Source organism: Triticum aestivum, chromosome 2D (genome assembly GCF_018294505.1).
Source record: "Triticum aestivum cultivar Chinese Spring chromosome 2D, IWGSC CS RefSeq v2.1, whole genome shotgun sequence".
NCBI classification, from domain to species: Eukaryota; Viridiplantae; Streptophyta; class Magnoliopsida; order Poales; family Poaceae; genus Triticum; species Triticum aestivum.
Genome location: NC_057799.1, coordinates 197,608,590 through 197,628,255, shown reverse-complemented (window position 1 = coordinate 197,628,255; position 19,666 = coordinate 197,608,590). Strand labels below are relative to the sequence as shown.

At 49.3% G+C, this 19,666-nt stretch overlaps 1 protein-coding gene across 1 annotated transcript; it reads left to right on the top strand.

Moving 5' to 3' along the window:
• Positions 1–10,372: 10,372 nt before the first annotated feature.
• Positions 10,373–12,165, top strand: LOC123052542 (AAA-ATPase At3g50940). Its single transcript, XM_044475766.1, has one exon. The coding sequence runs from the start codon at positions 10,432–10,434 to the stop codon at positions 12,019–12,021; it is 1,590 nt and encodes a 529-aa protein (XP_044331701.1). The 5' UTR covers positions 10,373–10,431; the 3' UTR covers positions 12,022–12,165.
• The last annotated feature ends 7,501 nt before the right edge of the window (positions 12,166–19,666 follow it).

Sequence of the window (19,666 nt, the reverse complement as noted above, 5' to 3'; positions counted from 1 at the left end):
CATCCTTGAAGAGATTAGGCCAATAAAAACCGGATTGCAATACCTTATGTGCAGTTCTATCTCCAGCGTGGTGTCCTCCATAAGCTTCGGAGTGACACTTGCGTAGGACCTGTTCCTGTTCATGATCAGGTACACAACGTCTAATAACCCCATCTACTCCTTCATAAAGATGTGGGTCATCCCAAAAGTAATGTCTTAAATCATAGAAAAACTTTTTCTTTTGCTGGTATGTGAAACTATGTGGTATAAATTTAGCAACAATGTAATTAGCGTAATCAGCATACCATGGAGCAGTATGAGCAGCATTTATGACATTTAATTGTTCATCAGGAAAGCTATCATCAATAGGTAGTGGGTGATCAAGCACATTTTCTAACCTAGACAAGTTATCTGCAACGGGGTTCTCAGCTCCTTTTCTATCAATAATATGCAAATCAAATTCTTGTAACAAGAGAACCCATCTAATAAGTCTAGGTTTAGCATCTTTCTTTTCCATAAGATATTTAATAGCAGCATGACCCGTGTGAATAGTTACTTTAGAATCAACAATATAAGGTCTGAACTTATCACAAGCAAATACGACTGCTAAGAATTCTTTTTCAGTAGTAGCATAATTTCTCTGAGCATTGTCTAGAGTTTTACTAGCATATTGAATAACATTTAATTTCTTATCAACTCTTTGCCCTAGAACAGCACCTACAGCATAATCACTAGCATCACACATAATTTCAAAAGGTAAATTCCAATCAGGTGGCTGAACGATAGGTGCAGAGATCAATGCTTTCTTAAGTATTTCAAATGCTTCTACACAATCATCATCGAAGATCAATGCTTTGTAGCGACCAGACCTCAAACAGTCTGATCTCTGTGCATAAGTGTCATTCCTGGATCGGTAATGCTGACACACACAGTACTTGAAGGATTTATAACAGAGTAGCAATCACACACTTATTACATCGAATGTCTCAAAAGAGAACTTATTACAATAAATATGGCTTAAGGCCATCTAATACGATAGCAGCGGAAGGCTTGGAAGATAAAGTGAGTCCATCAACTCCAACGGCATCACTGAGTGAAAGACCACGACCTAAGGCTCCTTACTCGTCGTCTGAAAAGTCTGCAACATGATACGTTGCAGCCCCAAAACGGGTCAGCACATGGAATATGTTGGCAATGTAACACAAGAGAGTAATGAACAGAATAATGCTATCACTACATGCATATATGGCTGGTGGAGGCTGTATGGTTAATATGTTTTGCAAAAGCCAATTTTTCCCTACTGCAAAGGAATATATTTTATTTAACTACAAAGTTTGTTGAAAAAATATTGAGAAGGTAAACCCCCTCTCAATCCCAATTAAAAGTAATCATTAACAACCCATCAAATTAAATTAAGTAGTGATGAGATCAACATGATAATCCAAGAACCAGATACTCAAGATGTCCATAACCGGGGACACGGCTAACCATCCCCACAAGACTCGATCTCCTCCGTTGGATTTCTCGTACTACATGATGTTTGAGAAACGGATGACCGAGACACAGTCTTTCAGAAGCGTTAGCACCTTACGATGGGTAGACCGTACCACCTACATCCCCTACATCTGCTAGTCTACCACTGTAAGAGTTCACATGACTTAATCAACTATGCTAGAGCCCATAATAGCTTGTGGCTGCACACGTAAGTTTCTAGTATGAATAATCTCATGATCCCTTTGAGCCTGGGTGGCGGTCCATAGGAGAATCACACGGTACCCCGAGATTTCCAAAAATACAGGCAATCCCTGGAATACCCAGGTGCCTCAATCCACCCAGAAGTGTATTTAAGTTGCCACCTTAAGTTTAACCATTAATTAAGAATCTCACATCTATCATGGATACACTCAAACCCAATCCACGTCTACGAGCATAGCATAGCAATATAAGCATAACGTAGAAGTAACTCCCAGGGTTTGATAATAAACAGGTGAATAGGTACTACCTCAGCTACTTCCCAACCCACAATTTAATTCAGATCCTAACCATGGAATTGTTTGAGGATTGATCTAATGCAATAAAACTGGGTAGTAAAGAGGTATGATCAAAGTGTTACTTGCCTTGCTGATGATCCGCGAAACCTAAAGACTCGTAGTAGCACGCTTCGCACTCCGGGTACTCTATCGCAAACAAACAAGCATACAATAAGAAATCAAGCAAGGGCACGGGTAAAACTCAAATAAGAGATCTAACCAGAAAGTTCAACTTAAGAACTCCGGTTTGCAAAAATAATCAAATCAAATGAAGCAACAAAACTCAAACGGCGAAAGAAACAAGCTTCGTTTACTAATCTGGACTAAAGTCAAATTTTACAGTAGCAAAAACTTGTTTAAGTTGTCTAAACAGAAAGAGGGTTTCAAGCCGAAACTCTAGGCGCTTGAATCGCCTGATTCTGATAAACGAGCGAAAAGTTATACTAGAACGAAAATCGGATCAGAAATCACGATCGAAAATAATCGCGGAATATCCGAGAAAAAGAAAAACTGACGAACAGGCTAACGAACGAGCGTTCGCTGTCTGTGACTAAACGGTGAAAACGATTCGTTAAAATGAACAAACGGACAAACGTTCGCTAAATAACTAAACCAATAAAAATAAACCGAACCGATCTAAACAAAACCGAAACTAGGGTTTACGGAATAAAACCGATCGGTTTTAAAAAAAACGAACCGGCGCTACCTCAAACTCCGGCGGGCGGCGGCGCTGCGGCTCCGGCGGCGGTGGTCGACGGCGACGGGCGGCGGGGCGGCAAACACGGGATCAGCCTTGGGTGGAGGAGGATCCCCTAGGATTTCAACAGGCAAATTGTGTTTCAGGATGGGTTCCTGTTTAAAGAATACTTCATCTATTTCCCTTCTTTCATTCATAAACATATCATTTTCATGGTCTAGCAAATATTGTTCCAAGGCATCACTAGGAGGTACGGCAATAGAAGCACGACCAATAATTTCATCCTTACTAGGCAATTCCTCTTCACGGTGTTGTCTATGAAATTTAGAGAAATTAAACTCATGAGACATATCACCCAAACCAATAGTAACAACATCCTTTTCGCAGTCTATCTTAGCATTAACAATGTTCAAGAAGGGTCTACCAAATATAATGGGACAAAAGCTATCTTGTGGGGAACCAAGAACAAGAAAATCAGCAGGATATTTAGTTTTCCCACACAAGACTTCAACATCTCTAACAATTCCCATTGGTGATATAGTATCTCTATTGGCAAGTTTAATTGTGACATCAATATCTTCTAACTCAACAGGTCCAATATCATGCATAATTTCTTTGTATAAGTCAATAGGTATTGCACTAGCACCAGCACCCATATCACACAAGCCATGATAACAATGATCTCCTATTTTAACAGAAATAACAGGCATGCCTACCACAGGTCTATGTTTATCTTTGGCACAAGGTTTAGCAATTCTAGCAGTTTCATCACAGAAATAAATAACATGCCCATCAATATTATCAGCCAAGAGATCTTTAACTATAGCAATATTAGGTTCAACTTTAACTTGCTCAGGAGGTGTATAGGTTCTAATATTGCTTTTACGAACCACAGTTTAAGCTTTAGTATGATCTTTTATCCTAACAGGAAAAGGTGGTTTCACAACATAAGCAGTAGGAACAATAGGATCATTATAAGTGATAGTCTTTTCTTCAACTTTAATAGGTGCAACTACTTTTACTTCTATGGGAGGATGATATTTAAACAACTTTTCCTTAGGGAGATCAACATGAGTAGCAAAGGATTCACAGAAAGAAGCTACTATCTCAGAGTCAAGTCCATATTTAGTGCTAAATTTACGGAAAACATCGGTATCCATAAAAGATTTAACACAATCAAACTTAGGTGTCATACCTGACTCCTTACCTTCGTCGAGGTCCCAATCTTCAGAGTTGCGTTTAATTCTTTCCAATAAATCCCATTTGAATTTAATAGTCTCCATCATAAAAGAGCCAACACAAGAAGTATCAAGCATGGTGCGATTGTTATCAGAAAGCCGAGCATAAAAATATTGAATAATTATTTCTCTTGGGGGCTCATGATTGGGGCATGAATATAACATTGATTTAAGCCTCCCCCAAGCTTGAGCAATGCTTTCTCCTTTGCGAGGCCAAAAATTCTATATATAATTGCGATCACGATGAACAAGATGCATAAGATAAAAGTTCTGATGAAATTCCAATTTCAATCGTTTGTAGTTCCATGATCCCATATCATCACATAGCCTATACCATGTCAAATGCATCTCCCTTCAAAGATAAAGGGAAGACCTTCTTCTTAATAACATCATCGGGCACACCTGCAAGCTTAAATAATCCACAAACTTCATCCACATATATTAGGTGCTCATCAGGATGCATTGTTCCGTCTCCTGCAAAAGGATTAGCTAGCAGTTTTTCTATCATACCCGAAGGAATCTCAAAGTAGACATTTTCATTTTTAGTAGGTTCAGTAGGTTGAGGAGCAACTCTTTGCTCTACTGGTTGGGGTGAAGATACCCCGAATAAGCCCCTCAGAGGATTACTTTCCATAGTAACAAGTGATAGTAAATTTTAGCACACTATATAAAATTTTCCTTACCAAATTCCACCTACCAAAGGCGCTTCACTCCCCGGCAATGGCACCAGAAAAGAGTCTTGATGACCCACAAGTATAGGGGATCTATCATAGTCCTTTCGATAAGTAAGAGTGTCGAACCCAACGAGGAGCAGAAGGAAATGATGAGCGGTTTTCAGCAAGGTATTCTCTGCAAGCACTTAAATTATAGGTAACAGATAGTTTTGTGATAAGAAAAATTGTAACGAGCAACAAGTAACAAAAGTAAATAAAGTGCATAAAGGTGGCCCAATCCTTTTTGTAGCAAAGGACAAGCCTGGACAATTTCTTATATAGAGAAAAGCGCTCCCGAGGACACATGGGAATTATCGTCAAGCTAGTTTTCATCACGTTCATATGGTTCGCGTTCGGTACTTTGATAATTTGATATGTGGGTGGACCGGTGCTTGGGTGCTGTCCTTACTTGGACAAGAATCCCACTTATGATTAACCCCTATTGCAATCATCCGCAACTACAAAAGAAGTATTAAGGTAAACCTAACCATAGCATGAAACATATGGATCCAAATCAGCCCCTTATGAAGCAACGCATAAACTAGGGTTTAAGCTTCGGTCACTCTAGCAACCCATAATCTACTTATTACTTCCCAATGACTTCCTCTAGGCCCAAATAATGGTGAAGTGTCATGTAGTCGACGTTCACATAACACCACTAGAGGAGAGACAACATACATCTCATCAAAATATCGAACGAATACCAAATTCACATGACTACTAATAGCAAGACTTCTCCCATGTCCTCAGGAACAAACGTAACTACTCACAAAGCATATTCATGTTCATAATTAGAGGAGTATTGATATGCATATAGGATCTGAACATATGATCTTCCACCAAATAAACCAACTAGCATCAACTACAAGGAGTAATCAACACTACTAACAACCTACAGGTACCAATCCCAGACTTAGAGACAAGAATTGGATACAAGAGATGAACTAGGGTTTGAGAGGAGATGGTGCTGGTGAAGATGTTGATGGCGATTGGCCCTCTGCCGATGAGAGGAGCGTTGGTGATGACGATGGCGATGATTTCCCCCTCCCGGAGGGAAGTGTCCCCGGCAGAACAGCGCTGCCGGAGCCCTAGATTGGTTCCGCCAAGGTTCCGCCTCGTGGCGGCGGAGTCTCGTCCCGAAAGCTTGCTTATGATTTTTCTTCGGACGAAAAACTTCATATAGCAGAAGATGGGCACCGGAGGGCCAACAGGGGGCCCACGAGGCAGGGGGCACGCCCAGGGGGGTAGGGCGCGCCCCCACCCTCGTGGCCAGGGTGTGGGCCCCATCTAGTATTTCTTCCGCTCACTATTTTTTACTATTTCCAAAAATAACTTTCGTGGAGTTTCAGGACTTTTGGAGTTGTGCAGAATAGGTCTCTAATATTTGCTCCTTTTCCAGCCCAGAATTCCAGCTGCCGGCATTCTCCCTCCTTATGTAAACCTTGTAAAATAAGAGAGAATAGGCATAAGTATTGTGACATAATGTGTGATAACAGCCCATAATGCAATAAATATTGATATAAAAGCATGATGCAAAATGGACGTATCACCGTTACCCACCTACTCAGCCCGAGACATGCGGTACTACCGCACGTACCCACGGTACTACTGCATAGGCATGCAGTACTACCGCTGGGAAGTGCGGTGCTACCGCTCGCGCGACAGGAGCCAGGTGAGGCCCTGTTGCACAAGGCAACGAGTGGTAGAACCGCCGGAGCAGTACTACCGCATGCCCTTGCGGTACTACCGCAAGGCAGGGCTCATTCTGGGCTGGGAAGCACGGACTAATGAAATTACATCCGTGGCTATTTCCGCTAAGTTCGGTCAGTGCAAAAATCCGACACGGTACTACAGCTCACAGGGAGCGGTACTACTGCGTAGGGCGCGGAAGTACAAAATTACTTCCGCCCCTACTTCTGCTCACGCCACCATTCTGGGCCAGAGGCCACGGTACTACCGCATGCTAGGCGCGGTACTACCGCACTCGCGGTACTACCACTGCCATGGGCGGTACTATCGTGGGCAGTTGCGGTACTACTGCTCCCTTGAGCAGTACTACGGCTCTCCATAGAACAATAGGACTAGGAAGCCTTTGTCTTCGCAATGACAAGGGAAACAACCGGTGCTCCAATGATGCAAGGAAAGGTGGTGCAAAGGAGCATGTGTGTACGTGTTGATTCCACCCTAATCTTTCCGAAGCGGAGTACAGCTTTCCTACGACTCAAATCCACCGAAAAGAAACATATAGAAACGCCGTCTTCGATAGGCTCTGAGGGGCATCGAATCGTCTTCTTCCGAGACATGAGATATCTGAAATGCTCAATGAACACGATTAGTCCGCAAATGCATTGTCATCAATCACCAAAACCACTTAGGGAGAAATATGCCCTTACACTCTTGCCCCTGACGTCCTGCGCCACCTCGAGCTCGCCGTCTCGTTGAACTGTCGACCATAATAGCGGGGAGGCCATGACCAGAACTTCGTTGAAGGAAACGCGGCCGCCGGATCAATCTCCTCCAAGCTTGACCCATTTTCGCAGATCTGCAAGTTCTCATTTCTTCCACTACGCCGCCGTAGTTCATACTGTGTTCGACAGAGTTGTTCATGACCCGCGGCTATTTACCCCCATAGATCTAGGTTTACCTTTATAATGGAGAGTTGGAGCACCCCTGTAGGGTTAAATCTTTCGAAAAGCCATGTACGAGGTTATGGATGACTTGAAAATTTATAATGCCATTCGTAAACAAACTAAACTAATAACTAAAACTTGCTTGAGCATGTGTATATCGTGGTTTTCTCTTCTTGTGGGTATGCGAGTAAGAAGAGAACACAGTGGGGTGATGAATGAATCGTAGGAAGGTGTTCAGGATCACTTCTTTATCAACTAGTTTGTGAACCCTTTTGTGTAGGTTGTTCTCTTCTCATTCTAGTATTCATATAGGATTAGTTGATTTACATTGCTTAGCTGCTTTCTGCAACGTCAACACTTTTCCACATCCAATTTATGAGTATTGTTAGTCTTGGTATCCTTGGTAATGAGACTTGCTGAGTCCAAAAGACTCACAGATACCACAACAACCCAAGGTGCAGGTACAGATTCAGTAAAGCTTTGCTCTAAGGTGAAAACGTGGAATGTTCTATGTGGAGTTCTTCTTCGACGACGACTAGTTGTGATAAGGATCTTGGCCAGCAACCTGGAACCTGTTGGTTATGGGACGCTTATGTTCTAGCCTCTTTAGGCAACCTTGGTTCTTGTCTGTACACATACCCATGTTTCTTCCGCTGCATGAATGATGTAATGTTGAGTCTTGTTGACCTTTGATTGGTGTACAACTATGTTATAATATTGGCATATGTTTTCCGTATTGTTCACTCGTATTAAACTCTTCTATCTTCTTTAGTTGTATTGTTGTGATATCCCACCTTTGTTCACCGGCATATGACAGTGCATGTGTATTATGAAGTCATATGCTCGCACGACCAATGTACACTTCTATCCTTAGCCAGGATGTAAAGTCTCCGTTGGTGCTAGGGCTGCATGTTGGGCGGCGCACCATGCACCTGCGTTGAATCATAACTGAGAACTATGCCATGTCCTACTCTTCAACGATTATTTTCATCATACAAACCCACCATTCCCTACCAAGCTTTTCTACCGACGCTTCCGGATGGCAAGATCATTGTGCAACCGTATTTGAGAGGGATTGGTGAGTTATGATGATTACTTCAAATGCAAGCATGATGTCGTTGGTAAGGTTGGCTTCTCCTCTTATCAGAAATGTACTTGCAGTGGTTCAGATGCTTTGCATATGAAGTTCCCGATGACCTTGTTGATGAGTATGTACACATGAGTGAGTCCACATGCCTTGAGACAACGTATAAGTTCTACAATGTTGTGGTTCGGGTATTTGGCCCAGAGTACTTGAGAGAACCATATGTTGCGGATACAACCCAGTTTGTTATCAATCAATGCTTCGAGAGGCTTTCCGGGGATGCTTGAAAGCATAAATTGTATGCACCGAGAGTGGAAGAACTGTCCATTTGCTTGGAAGGAGCAATAGAAGGGACATGTTGATGGTTGCACGGTCATGCTTGAAGAAGTTGTGGCATCACAAAATCTCTGGATTTGGCACTCTTTTCTCGGCATGTCAGATTCTCACAATAACATCAATTTGCTTCAGCGCTCTCCAACGTTCTTGAGGCTTTCAGAAGGTAATTCCCGAGAGGTCAATTATGAGATCAATGTCCAGCAATAGAACAAGGGATACTACCTAGCTGATGGTATTTATCCTCCATGATCTACATTTGTGAAGATAATCTCTGAGCCCCAAGGAAAGAAGAGGGCTAGGTTTGGCAAAGAACAAGAGAGTGTTATGAAGGATATGGAACGTGCTTTTGGTGTGCTCCAATCTCGTTGGGCTATTGTTTGGCATCCTGCCAGAACATGAAGCTGCTTGTGTGATCATGCACAACATGATTGTAGAGGATGAACATGATCACATCATCTATGGCCAAGGGTTGGATTACCAGCATGATTTGATTGAGCCTGAGGGTGGAGCGGCAACGTTTGCATAATTTATCCAATTTTATTATGAAATTTATGATTGGGTAACTCACATTCAACTTCAAAATGATTTGAATGAGCATACGTGGACTCACAATTGTTTCTTCTTATTTTTATTTCAATTTATTTGCTACAATTTCAAATTCATTAGGTTGTAAACCATGTGATTTTTATTTATTTTAGGTTGTAAACTATGTAACTTATTTGTTTAATCATGTGTAATGTTTCATTTAGTCCCATTAAAATTATATAGAATGACCAAAATGATAAATTAATTAAAAAAAAGGACATGACAGACCAAATGGATCGCGCCGTTGGGTGCACGGACCAGAAAAGGACGGACAAGGACCGAACGTGTGGCCACCTGGCCATCCAAATGTACTAAAAAGTAGATATTCTTGTTTGTTTAGGTCGCCCCGTTGAAGTTGCCCTTAGCGGTGGCATTCGTTGGAAGCAATTTTCTGAATGAACGATCTCTTCTCTCACGAGAGCCATTCAAAACAGACACTTGTTCGCTCAGGTTACCCACGGGAAAACGCCGGCTAGCCATTGGCGTCCAAAAATAGTTAATTCGAATACAACAAGGTGTACTAAAGTAGCGACAATTTAACATAGATCGGAGAGTATAAATCGTTGTACAGTTTTTATCATTTTCTTTTTCGCGAATAGTATAACCCATCACCTCCAGCGAGCGGCCGGGTTATAAAAATGGAGTGCCTTCTCCGGTGTACTAGATTCTCGCTTAATCGATCGGTGTGACTGGAACAAGTGGACGTTTTTCTTAACACGACGACTTTTTACAGCCGGTGACCTAATTAAATCACTGGTCCATGTGTATGGTGGCACACTGGAGTTGTAGAATATTGCAAGAAACCTCTTATGCGATCATACGAGGCCGGCAGAAAGATGTACTGTGCTGCGTCGGACATGACGGAACATCCGACATGAGCCAGCCTTTGCGAGCCCTCTCATTCCACTCCAAGATTCCTTCACGCACGTGAAGCCTCTTCAGCAAAGGTAAAGGAAGTGGGAAAATTTTCCAAATGAAATGAAGGCAACACGAGTTGAAGGACGATTGGGTATTAAACAGCCCTAAACAGAGACGACTCAGCTGGAGTCAATCGGTCGACATTAGTACTATTGCCTTTATGGGACCTTCCACGAAACTGCGCCGCATCGGTGGTAGAACTTCGTCGATCATAACTGGAAATGAACCCTAGAGCACTGGTACATATACGAGGCGTGGAGCACACTCGTGTTCGCATCGCACTCATGGATAACTTGCCACTGACCACCATGGCCGGGGCCGCGGCGTCGTCGTTGGAAGGAGGCGGGAGGGTGGTGGACACGTACAAGAAGGCGCTGACCACGGCGGCGTCGGTGGCCGCGTACGCCATGCTGGTGCGCAGCATGGCCAGGGAGCTCCTCCCCGAGGAGCTGCGCGCCGCGGTGCGCTGGGGTGCCGCGTTCGTGCGCGCCCGCCTCGGCGCCGGCGACAAGGAGCGGCACACCATCGTCATCCGCCGCCACTTGGACGCCGGGTACAACGAGAACCACCTCTTCGAGGCGGCGCGCGCCTACCTGGCCACCAAGATCGACCCGACCGCCATGCGCCGGCTCTGCCTCGCGCGCACCCGGTACAAGGAGCCCGACGGGAGCAGCAGCTGGAGCACACTCCTGTGCATGGACGATGGGGGCTCCACCACCGACACCTTCGACGGCGTCGAGTTCAAATGGACGTCCATCGAGACCGGCGGCGACGAAGGCAAGAAGGGAAAGGGCCATCGCGCCCCACCACGCGAGACCCTCGAGCTCAGCTTTGACGCCGAGCACACGGAGGCGGCGCTCGAGCGGTACGTGCCGTTCATCATGTCCACGGCGGAGCAGCTGCAGCGGCGGGATCGCGCGCTCAAGATCTTCATGAACGAGGGTCGCTCATGGCACGGCATCAACCACCATCACCCGGCCACGTTCGACACTCTCGCCATGGATCCGGTACTCAAGCAGGCCGTCACCGACGACCTCGACCGTTTCCTGAAGCGGAAGGAGTACTACCGGCGGATCGGCAAGGCTTGGAAGCGCGGGTATCTGCTCTTCGGTCCACCTGGGACCGGCAAGTCCAGCCTGGTCGCCGCCATGGCCAACTACCTCCGGTTCAACCTCTACGACCTCGATCTCTCCGAGGTGCGCCTCAACTCGGCGCTTCAGAGGCTGCTTATCGCCATGCCCAACAAATCCATCCTCGTCATCGAGGACATCGACTGCTGCTTCGACGCCAAGTCGAGGGAGGACCGCACGATGCCGGTGCCGGCCGACGACGGCAGTTCATCAGACGACGACGTCCCGGAGGACATGGCCCACCACCCGGGACCGCGCCAACAGCAGACCATAACGCTGTCCGGGCTGCTCAACTTGATCGACGGGCTGTGGTCGACGAGCGGCGAGGAGCGCATCATCATCTTCACCACCAACTACAAGGACCGCCTCGACCCGGCGCTGCTGCGGCCGGGGCGCATGGACATGCACATCTACATGGGCCACTGCTGCTGGGAGGCGTTCAAGACGTTGGCCGTAAATTATCACCTCGTGGACGACCATGCTCTGTTCCCAGAGATACAGGAACTGCTTGCCGCGGTGGAGGTGAAGGTGACGCCGGCCGAGGTGTCCGAGATGCTGCTGCGGAGCGAAGACGCCGACGTTGCGCTACGGGTGCTGACGGAGTTCCTCCAGGACAAGAGAAGCAAGGCAAGAAAAGAGGCAACAGAAATCAAGATCGGCGTAGCAGAGAAGGCAATGTAGCAGTAGTAGTAGTATTCAGTGTCAGTATCCCCTTCAACGGGACCGTTTTATTGGAGGAGTAGATGAAGTGATCGAGTATGTGCGAAGGTCATCATTTATGTCGGGAATAATCATCAATCGAACAAGCTGATGTATCTGATTTGAGCTGTTTTGTTCTGATTCAGATGCTTCAGTTCTTCTTCTTGTACTCGTGGCAAGTCATTCGCCAAGAGCTTCACCAGTCATGGGCATGAACAGCACAAAGCACTTAGAGCATGTGCAACCGGACCCTTAAACCCGTCTTACACGTCCGGGCAGTCCGCCCGATCACCGCCCGATCATGATTTTTTGATCCAGACGAGTCTCTCAAACGGGCCTCAAACGCCCGGACTGACCGGCACCTCCCAAATCCAGCTCAAATATGAGGCGGATATGGGGCGCCCGGGCACGCCCGCCACCTCAGAACCGGCTCACGCTGGCCCACCCGACCCCACATAAAATCCTCCCCATCCGCTCGCCAGACCAAACCCTAGCCACTTTACTCCCCTCCCCTCCGCCACCCAAACTCGTCTCCGGCTCCTTCCGGTCCTCTTCGGCATGGCGGACAGCGGATCCGAGTCTTTCACCTCCAGATATGTCGACCCCGAGCTCATCCTGCGCGGCCCCGAGGAAGAGATGGTCGTCCGGCTTGCGCTCCGCCGCGCCTGGGAGGAGGCCCGTGGACGGCTGCGCTCGGACTCTATCCATCGGGAATCCATTGCTTCCGCCCAACTGGGGCATGGATCCGGCGCTAGGCCGGCCATAGCTGCCTCGCCGGAGGCCGTGCGGTCCGTCTGGCGTCCGAACGCGCTGGCAGATGCGCAACCCCTCTGGTGGTGCGCCGAGTATCGGGACGCACCATGGGCCTCGCCCGACAAGGCCAAGGCACAGCGTGCCCGCCGTGCAAGGCACCGGGCGCGGGAGGCGGCCGCAGCCCTCGCCGTCGGATGCCGGCGAGGCGGAGTCGCATTCTCCGGCGACCCGTATGGCGCATCAGTCCAGACGCCGCAACCGCATCATGGTGGACGTCAGCGCCCTCATCCCCGGATGGATCCATCATCGATTTGACGTCCACCGGCACCGTTCGGGTTCCGGTCTCCGACGAGGAAGAGTGGGGCATGGGAGACGGCGGGGCCTTGAGTCCCGTGAGCCAGCTCGTGTCCCATGCCCTACCCTACCTTGTCGGCGACCGGCCCAACACTCTGAGGAGCGCAGCCGGCCGCCGGACATGGCCAGGGCGGAGCCGGGCGAGCGGAACTGGACGAGCTCCGGTCAAAGATCGCTACGTTGCATGTAATAATATGGATTTGAGGTTTCTAATTTGAGGTATCCGGATGTGGAATGTGTTTTTCGAGAGGTGATCGGTCACTGTCCGCGGACACGCTCGGGCGCGTCCGCGGGCGTTTGAGGGGTCGGATTTGCCAAGTCCGGCGGTGGATGCTCTTATACGTACTTCAACAATAATTGGCCCTTCGTTACACGTTTTCATGGCTTGAACTTCCATTTTCTGCCGCCCCCGCCCCATTTATAAAAGGTGTTTTATTTGGCCCATAATAAGCATCTAGAGGTTACAAAGACTACAATGAGCACGCACTGTCGGATTCAGGGCTCCGCAGACCCAAGGAAAGGTTCGAACTCTGGGGCGTGTGCGAAGAACTCAACCTCTCTAGTTAGCCAGTTCGTCACCCCCACCGCCTAGCTCGATGAACAAGGAAGAACATGGACACGACAGTTTACCCAGGTTCGGGCCACCTTGCGGTGTAATACCCTACTCCTGCTTTTGGTGGATTAGCCTCGCGAGGGGCTGAGGATGAACTAGTACAAGGGAAGAACAACCTCACGAGGTCTGTTCTAGTGTGGGTGTGAGCTAGACAGGTCACTCTGCCGGTTCCCGGCCCCTTTCTTCGGTGGTGGCTAAGCTATATTTATAATGGCCTTGGTCCTCTTCCTCCGAACGAAGGCAGAAAGGGATCCCACAGAGGCCAATTTTCAAGGGGGACAAGAAGTACATCCTATCCTGACGAAAGGTGGTCTTCGCCTGCAAAGCTTCTGGTCGTGACGCCATGGTGGGCTCGACGATGACATCCGTCCTACTGTCCTGGCGGTCTTGATCTTGTTGCACGGGAATGGAAACCTTTGGGTGATTCCACGGGAACCCGCGTCTGTGCTTGCCTCCTTAGCACCAAAGAGGAAACCTGCTACTTCACACCTGCTGGCGCCCGCCTGGCCTTGGTCGTCATGGGTGGCGTCACCTCAACCTCATGAGGTGGGCGCCTGCATAGGAATCTCCGCTCCTCGGGAGCCAGCCTGGGGAGGCAGCTCCCTCCGGAGGTCTTGGCGTCATCCGCCTCGCGAGGCTTGGCCCCTCGCGAGGGTCTTGTCTTGGAGGTGCTGCAGATGGGCCGTACCAGGCCGTTGATGGAGCCACGCTGTGGGCCGCTGGCAGGCAAGTCCTGGTACCCTGGTTCCCAGAACGCCGACAGTAGTCCCCGGGCCCAAGCGCGCTCAGACTTGGCTTCGAGGCGAAGCCAAAGGGCAAGGGCAAAGCGCCGCGGGCCCCAATCGCCTACGAACCGAGTCGACGCGTGGCGCTTGATGGGACGTGGGCGTCTCCATTTCCCCACGGTGCCTCGGCAACTGCCCGACTTGACAACTGCCTGTTGCATGCAGAAAAACCATCATTACTTGGAATCGTGGGAGGCCGGTGGTTGGCATCCCTCCGGCTACAAATGGGAGAGGGGGCGAAGCCCCCAGCTCGTCTTCGTCTTCCCGCCGCTTGCTCGTTCTTCTTCCTCTTCGCTCCGCCATCTTGCCAAAGCGTCTATGGCGCCAGTGAGGAGGTTTTCCACTGCGGAGAAGGGAAAACCCCCTCAGGTGGAACCTGAGCTGCTCCCGCCGAAGAAGAGGCCTGATTGCTTTTGCGACACTGCCGCGACGCCCGTGGTGACGCGACCTTGGCACGAACGCGCTCCGCCGGGCTTCACGATCCCCGTGTATGCCCACGCACGGGAGCAGCGGCAGACGCCGCGAGGAACAGAGCCATGGAGGAGGACAAGCGGTGGCCGTACGGCCACCCCGCTCACGGACCTATGCCAAAGGCATGGCCCGCGAATTTGTGGTGTGGGCGGCAATGCCGCTGCGCACATGGATCCGGCACCCGCGGTCCCTCGCGTGGGAGATATCGCTGAGGGGGCCCATCGAGTTGTGGCTGCAGCACGACGGATGCCGCAGCGAGGCTTCAGAAGCGGAAGTCGAGGTCATCGACTCTGGCGACGTCTTCATGACTCGGGGATGGGCGCGAGCTGCCGCCCAGAGGGAGGTCACGCCATCCACTTCGAGAACGACGGGGCGTCGATGCTCTTCTTCAAGGTCTTCGGAGAGGACGGCCGACGCCTGGAGTGCTGCCCCTGGGGAGGAGGTCAAGGTAGCGTCTCCCCAGCAAGCCGACAGTGAGGTCACCGGGGATGAACTCGCCCTTGGCCTTGTCCGTGATTCTTCCGACAATGGCAACGCCTCCTCCGGGCATGGCTCGAGCGACGACGACAGCTACGAGCCGCCGCGCCACCGTAGCCGAGCCTAGTGGAGGCAAGGTGCCAGCCTGACGCAGTGGGCGATGTTGTTTGGGCCATGGTCCTCGGGAGGCCCTTTTCATTTTGCTTTGTTCCTGTGGAAAACCATGTAGGGCCCCGCGGGGCATGTAAAATGTGTGATGCTTTTGTCTTAATGTTATTATTCCCAATCAATGTCGTGTTTACGCTTCTTGCTTTGGCATGGTTCCCCCCTTTCACTCTCACGGTAGCTTAGTGCTCTACGCTAACAGGACCCGGTCCTCAGGCAAGCTTCGGCCATCGCTGGTATGCGAGGTCACGATGCCGTGGTCAAGGCCAGGAGATGAGCGCCCCGAGGTCCGGTAAGAGCCCTTGAGGCGCGATGCTCAGGGGGTCCCCTTTGGCGTGCAAGCGGCTTCTGAAAGACTGAAAGGGAAACATCCTTGCCCGAGCAAGATTGCTAGAGACAAAGCGCTGATTGTAAGGTTCATGCCTGCGCGTGAAAGGTGACTTATCTTGGCGAGCCTGCGGTGATTCTTTCGCTGCGAGGACAGCTTCTTGTGCAACGTCAGGCTATGTCCTTCTCACGGTGGCACTCCCAGGAAGGACTCATGCCGACCCCCTCTTCCCCGCTCATCTGGATGCTCTACGTCCTCGGGTCCCGGCCCTTGAGCGAGGCTCAATCGCCGCTGGTATGCCAGGTCACGATGTTGTGGTCAAGGCCAGGGGGTGAGGGCTCAAGAGCCAGTAGGAGCCCCTGGGGCGCGGTGCTCAGGGCCCCCCTTTAACATGCAAGCGTTTTGCGCGAGAAAAGAATGGCTGGCTTTGAGGGGGTGCCTAGGAGGTGTTGCGCCCCGAGGGTTGGGCGAAGCCGTTAGTGGTCCCCCCTCCGAAGGTTCCTGCGAGTTAGCCAAAAAAGGAAACACAGCGTGCAGCCGCGCTTGCTATCCTGCCGGTGATCTTTCCGCAAGAGGACGAAGGCACTAAGGACCCGGTGAGGTGACGTGCACGGGGCCGGTCGCGAGCCAGAGCTTGGTCTCTTAGGTTTATCAGCGCTGCAGGGACAGACCCGAGCACAGGCGCCGTGCCAGTAGCCCCCGTTGCGGGATGAGCAAGAGGCGGGTTTAGCAATGCGCAGAGGCCGCGAGGGGCAACTCCATGGGAATGAGGCGGTAAGAGTAATGTTAACAACCATGATAACCCTAGCATAGATAACTGGTCCAGAGTACATGAATCAAAACGGTGCAGCTGCATGGGCTGGCCCTAACAACTTGAGGATGACGCAGCCCAAGGGGCACCCTCAATTGAACAAACCAAAAAGTCACCTGGCACTGTCGTTGAAGAAGTGTTGGGGTAGCTGAAGATGCGCGCTGCAGAGGTCGTTCCTCACGAGTAGTCCGGCTCCTGAGTCTCGGCACCTCCTCCGCCAAGGCCGCCTGGTGCCTGGCCTCATGAGCCGCCAGAATGCCCTGCATGTAGCGCTGGTGCATGGCAGCCATGTTCAGCATGCCGAACGGCATGCAGACATAGCTACGGGGGCAGCCCCCACTCTGTCCAACGTGGGACGGCCAGAAGAACTCATGAGAAGCAGCCCGGTTGAGGCATGGGATGTTTACGCAGACGCGCAGCTCGCCACCCATGTGAGGGGCAGCAGTTGCACCAAGTGGTGCGGGGCGGCGCACGTCGCGCATGGCTCGCGCCTCCTGAAGCTCTTCGATTGCCTTAGTGATGAACTCCTGAGCGCCTGGCACCTTGCGCCCTGCTCATGCAAGCGCGCGTTGAAACACGCCTTCACATGGTGCCCGAACGCCTCCCTCGGGACGCTGGCCAGGTCAGAGGCCCTCCAGACGAGAGCCCCCCACTGGTACAGCGACGTGCTATACAAACGGTTTTTAACCCCTTTCCGCGACGGCGTTTGGAACCGTCGCCAAGTGAGTGTGGGCGATAGGGGGGTCCTTCCCACATGACCCAGAAACCGTCGGGGATAGGCCCTCCTGGCTCACAGGCTGGGGCAAAATGAGCTCACATGCGATCCAGCGGGGCATCGAAACCCAATTGTTTCCGTTCGTATGTACATCCCACATGGTGAATCCCAGAGAATCATTTCCGTTCGTATGTATATCACACATAGTTTTTTGTGTGGAAACATTTTTGCAAGGCGGCCTAACGCAAACAGTTCTCTACCGGAAGCCGTGTGTGATTGTTAGTTGATCGAACACGCCTACTTTCTAGAAACCGTGCGGGTTGTTTGAGTTCATCGCCCACGATGCTGTCTGAGTAACCGTCTGCAATAGAAAACCCCAATAAGCAGTGTAATTAGCCTATTATTGATAATCCATGTACTAATCAAATTGATATTTCTTATAAAAGACACCGGATATTTCATATCCGTATAACAGCAACCAGGATTTCATAATCGAATTACATCAGATAGCTTCGGCACTCAGTTACGCCATTACACAACAGCACCAAGTTTCACATGCAACATCAAAAACCTTTGGAAAGTATCATCATGCATAGTAAATAGAAAAATGAATCTCATCTGGGAAACTGCAGAAGCGGAAGGAAAATATTGAGCCTTCAGTGATGTTGAATGTCCTTGCAACTTTAGGCCAGTGGCTATGGATAATTGCCCGCCCAACCTTCGTCCTCTTCATCAAGACTTCAATATTGTACCGTGGGTGTTGAATGAATACCTTCCTCGCCTCTTGACCATGCAGGTGGTTTGAGAGGTAATCATCAGTGAACTGCTTTGAGAAGTACTGAAAACAAAGATATGCATAAAGTGCTATTATAAATTTTGAAATGGCGCAAGGGGTAAAAACAACGTAAAAGAGTTAGTACCATCCTATAGTTGACTGATGTCTTCTTCATTGTGCAAACAAAGATCTTGCAATTATTCGTCGCAAGTTTCTTCATCCTAACAATCTTTCTGAGTTTCTTGACTTGACTGATATTCATGGACATCTCATTTCCCCATATGCAAAATGGGTCAAATAGTGGGTCTAAGCCTCTGACAGCAGGACCTACATGTGCAAGACTAAATTGTAAGAAACCTAAATATTAGAATGACTCCTGCAACTGCACAATAATGTGCTATTAGCCAAAGGACCATGCTTAAACAAACCTCGATGGTAAACCACAATGTTTCCCATTGTTTCCCTGCAACACACATAAGGAAGATCTTAATCAGGTTAACTGAGAGTTGCCATACTATCAGTAGAATATGTATTGAGTACAGCTAAATTCGATTTATTTCACATGCATAACAATACAAAATTGTACCCACATCAAATGAAAATCAAATTGCAGAACTGAACCAAACAGTTAAATGGATAGCAGACCAAATGAACCAAAATAGCTAAATGAGCATGACATTGCAGAATAGAAACATGTACTAGAAGATAAGACAGTTAACAAAACAAATAATGCTTGAGAACTGTAATACGAAATGTAGGAATTGTTGGACCAAAGTGTTAACTGAACATTACATTTCAGAGGACCAAACTGTTAACTGAACATCAAATTGCATATTAACATTACAGAGGACAAATCACTAGAAGGCACTGGCGGTGGCCTCGAGAAAACAGCACGAACTGTATTTTAAAGTAGACAACCGCGTGGTGGTGTCGACGGTGGCCTCGAAGACGAGGTGCTCCTCCAAGATCTGGCGGTCGGCACACATGGCAGCCATAGTGACCTCGTGCACGCATGCGGCCGCATGCTACTGAGCTCCATGTTATACTACGTGCAAAATGGTTGTGGGCGGTGCTTAATTGGAGGAGGGGGCAGTGATTTCGGCGGAAGGTCTAGCGCCATCAGTCGGGGCACGTGGGACGGGAAAGGAGGAGGATGGTGTGGGTGGGGTGTGGATTATCTGACCATATCGACGAGGCAGCGCAGCAAGAAGAAGGGTCGGCGGCGAGGAGGCCGCGCGACAAGAAGAAGGATCGCCAGTGAGGAGGCGGCACTGCAAGAAGAAGGGTCGCTGACGAGGAGGCGGCGGTGCAAGAAGAAGGGTAGCTGACGAGGAGGCGGCGCTGCAAGAAGAAGGGTCTCCGGTGAGGAGGCTGAGCTGC

What these genes read in the sequence shown, in the direction of transcription:
- LOC123052542 (XM_044475766.1), top strand. Translation starts at nt 10,432, where the DNA reads ATGAACCCTAGAGCACTGGTACATATACGAGGCGTGGAGCACACTCGT.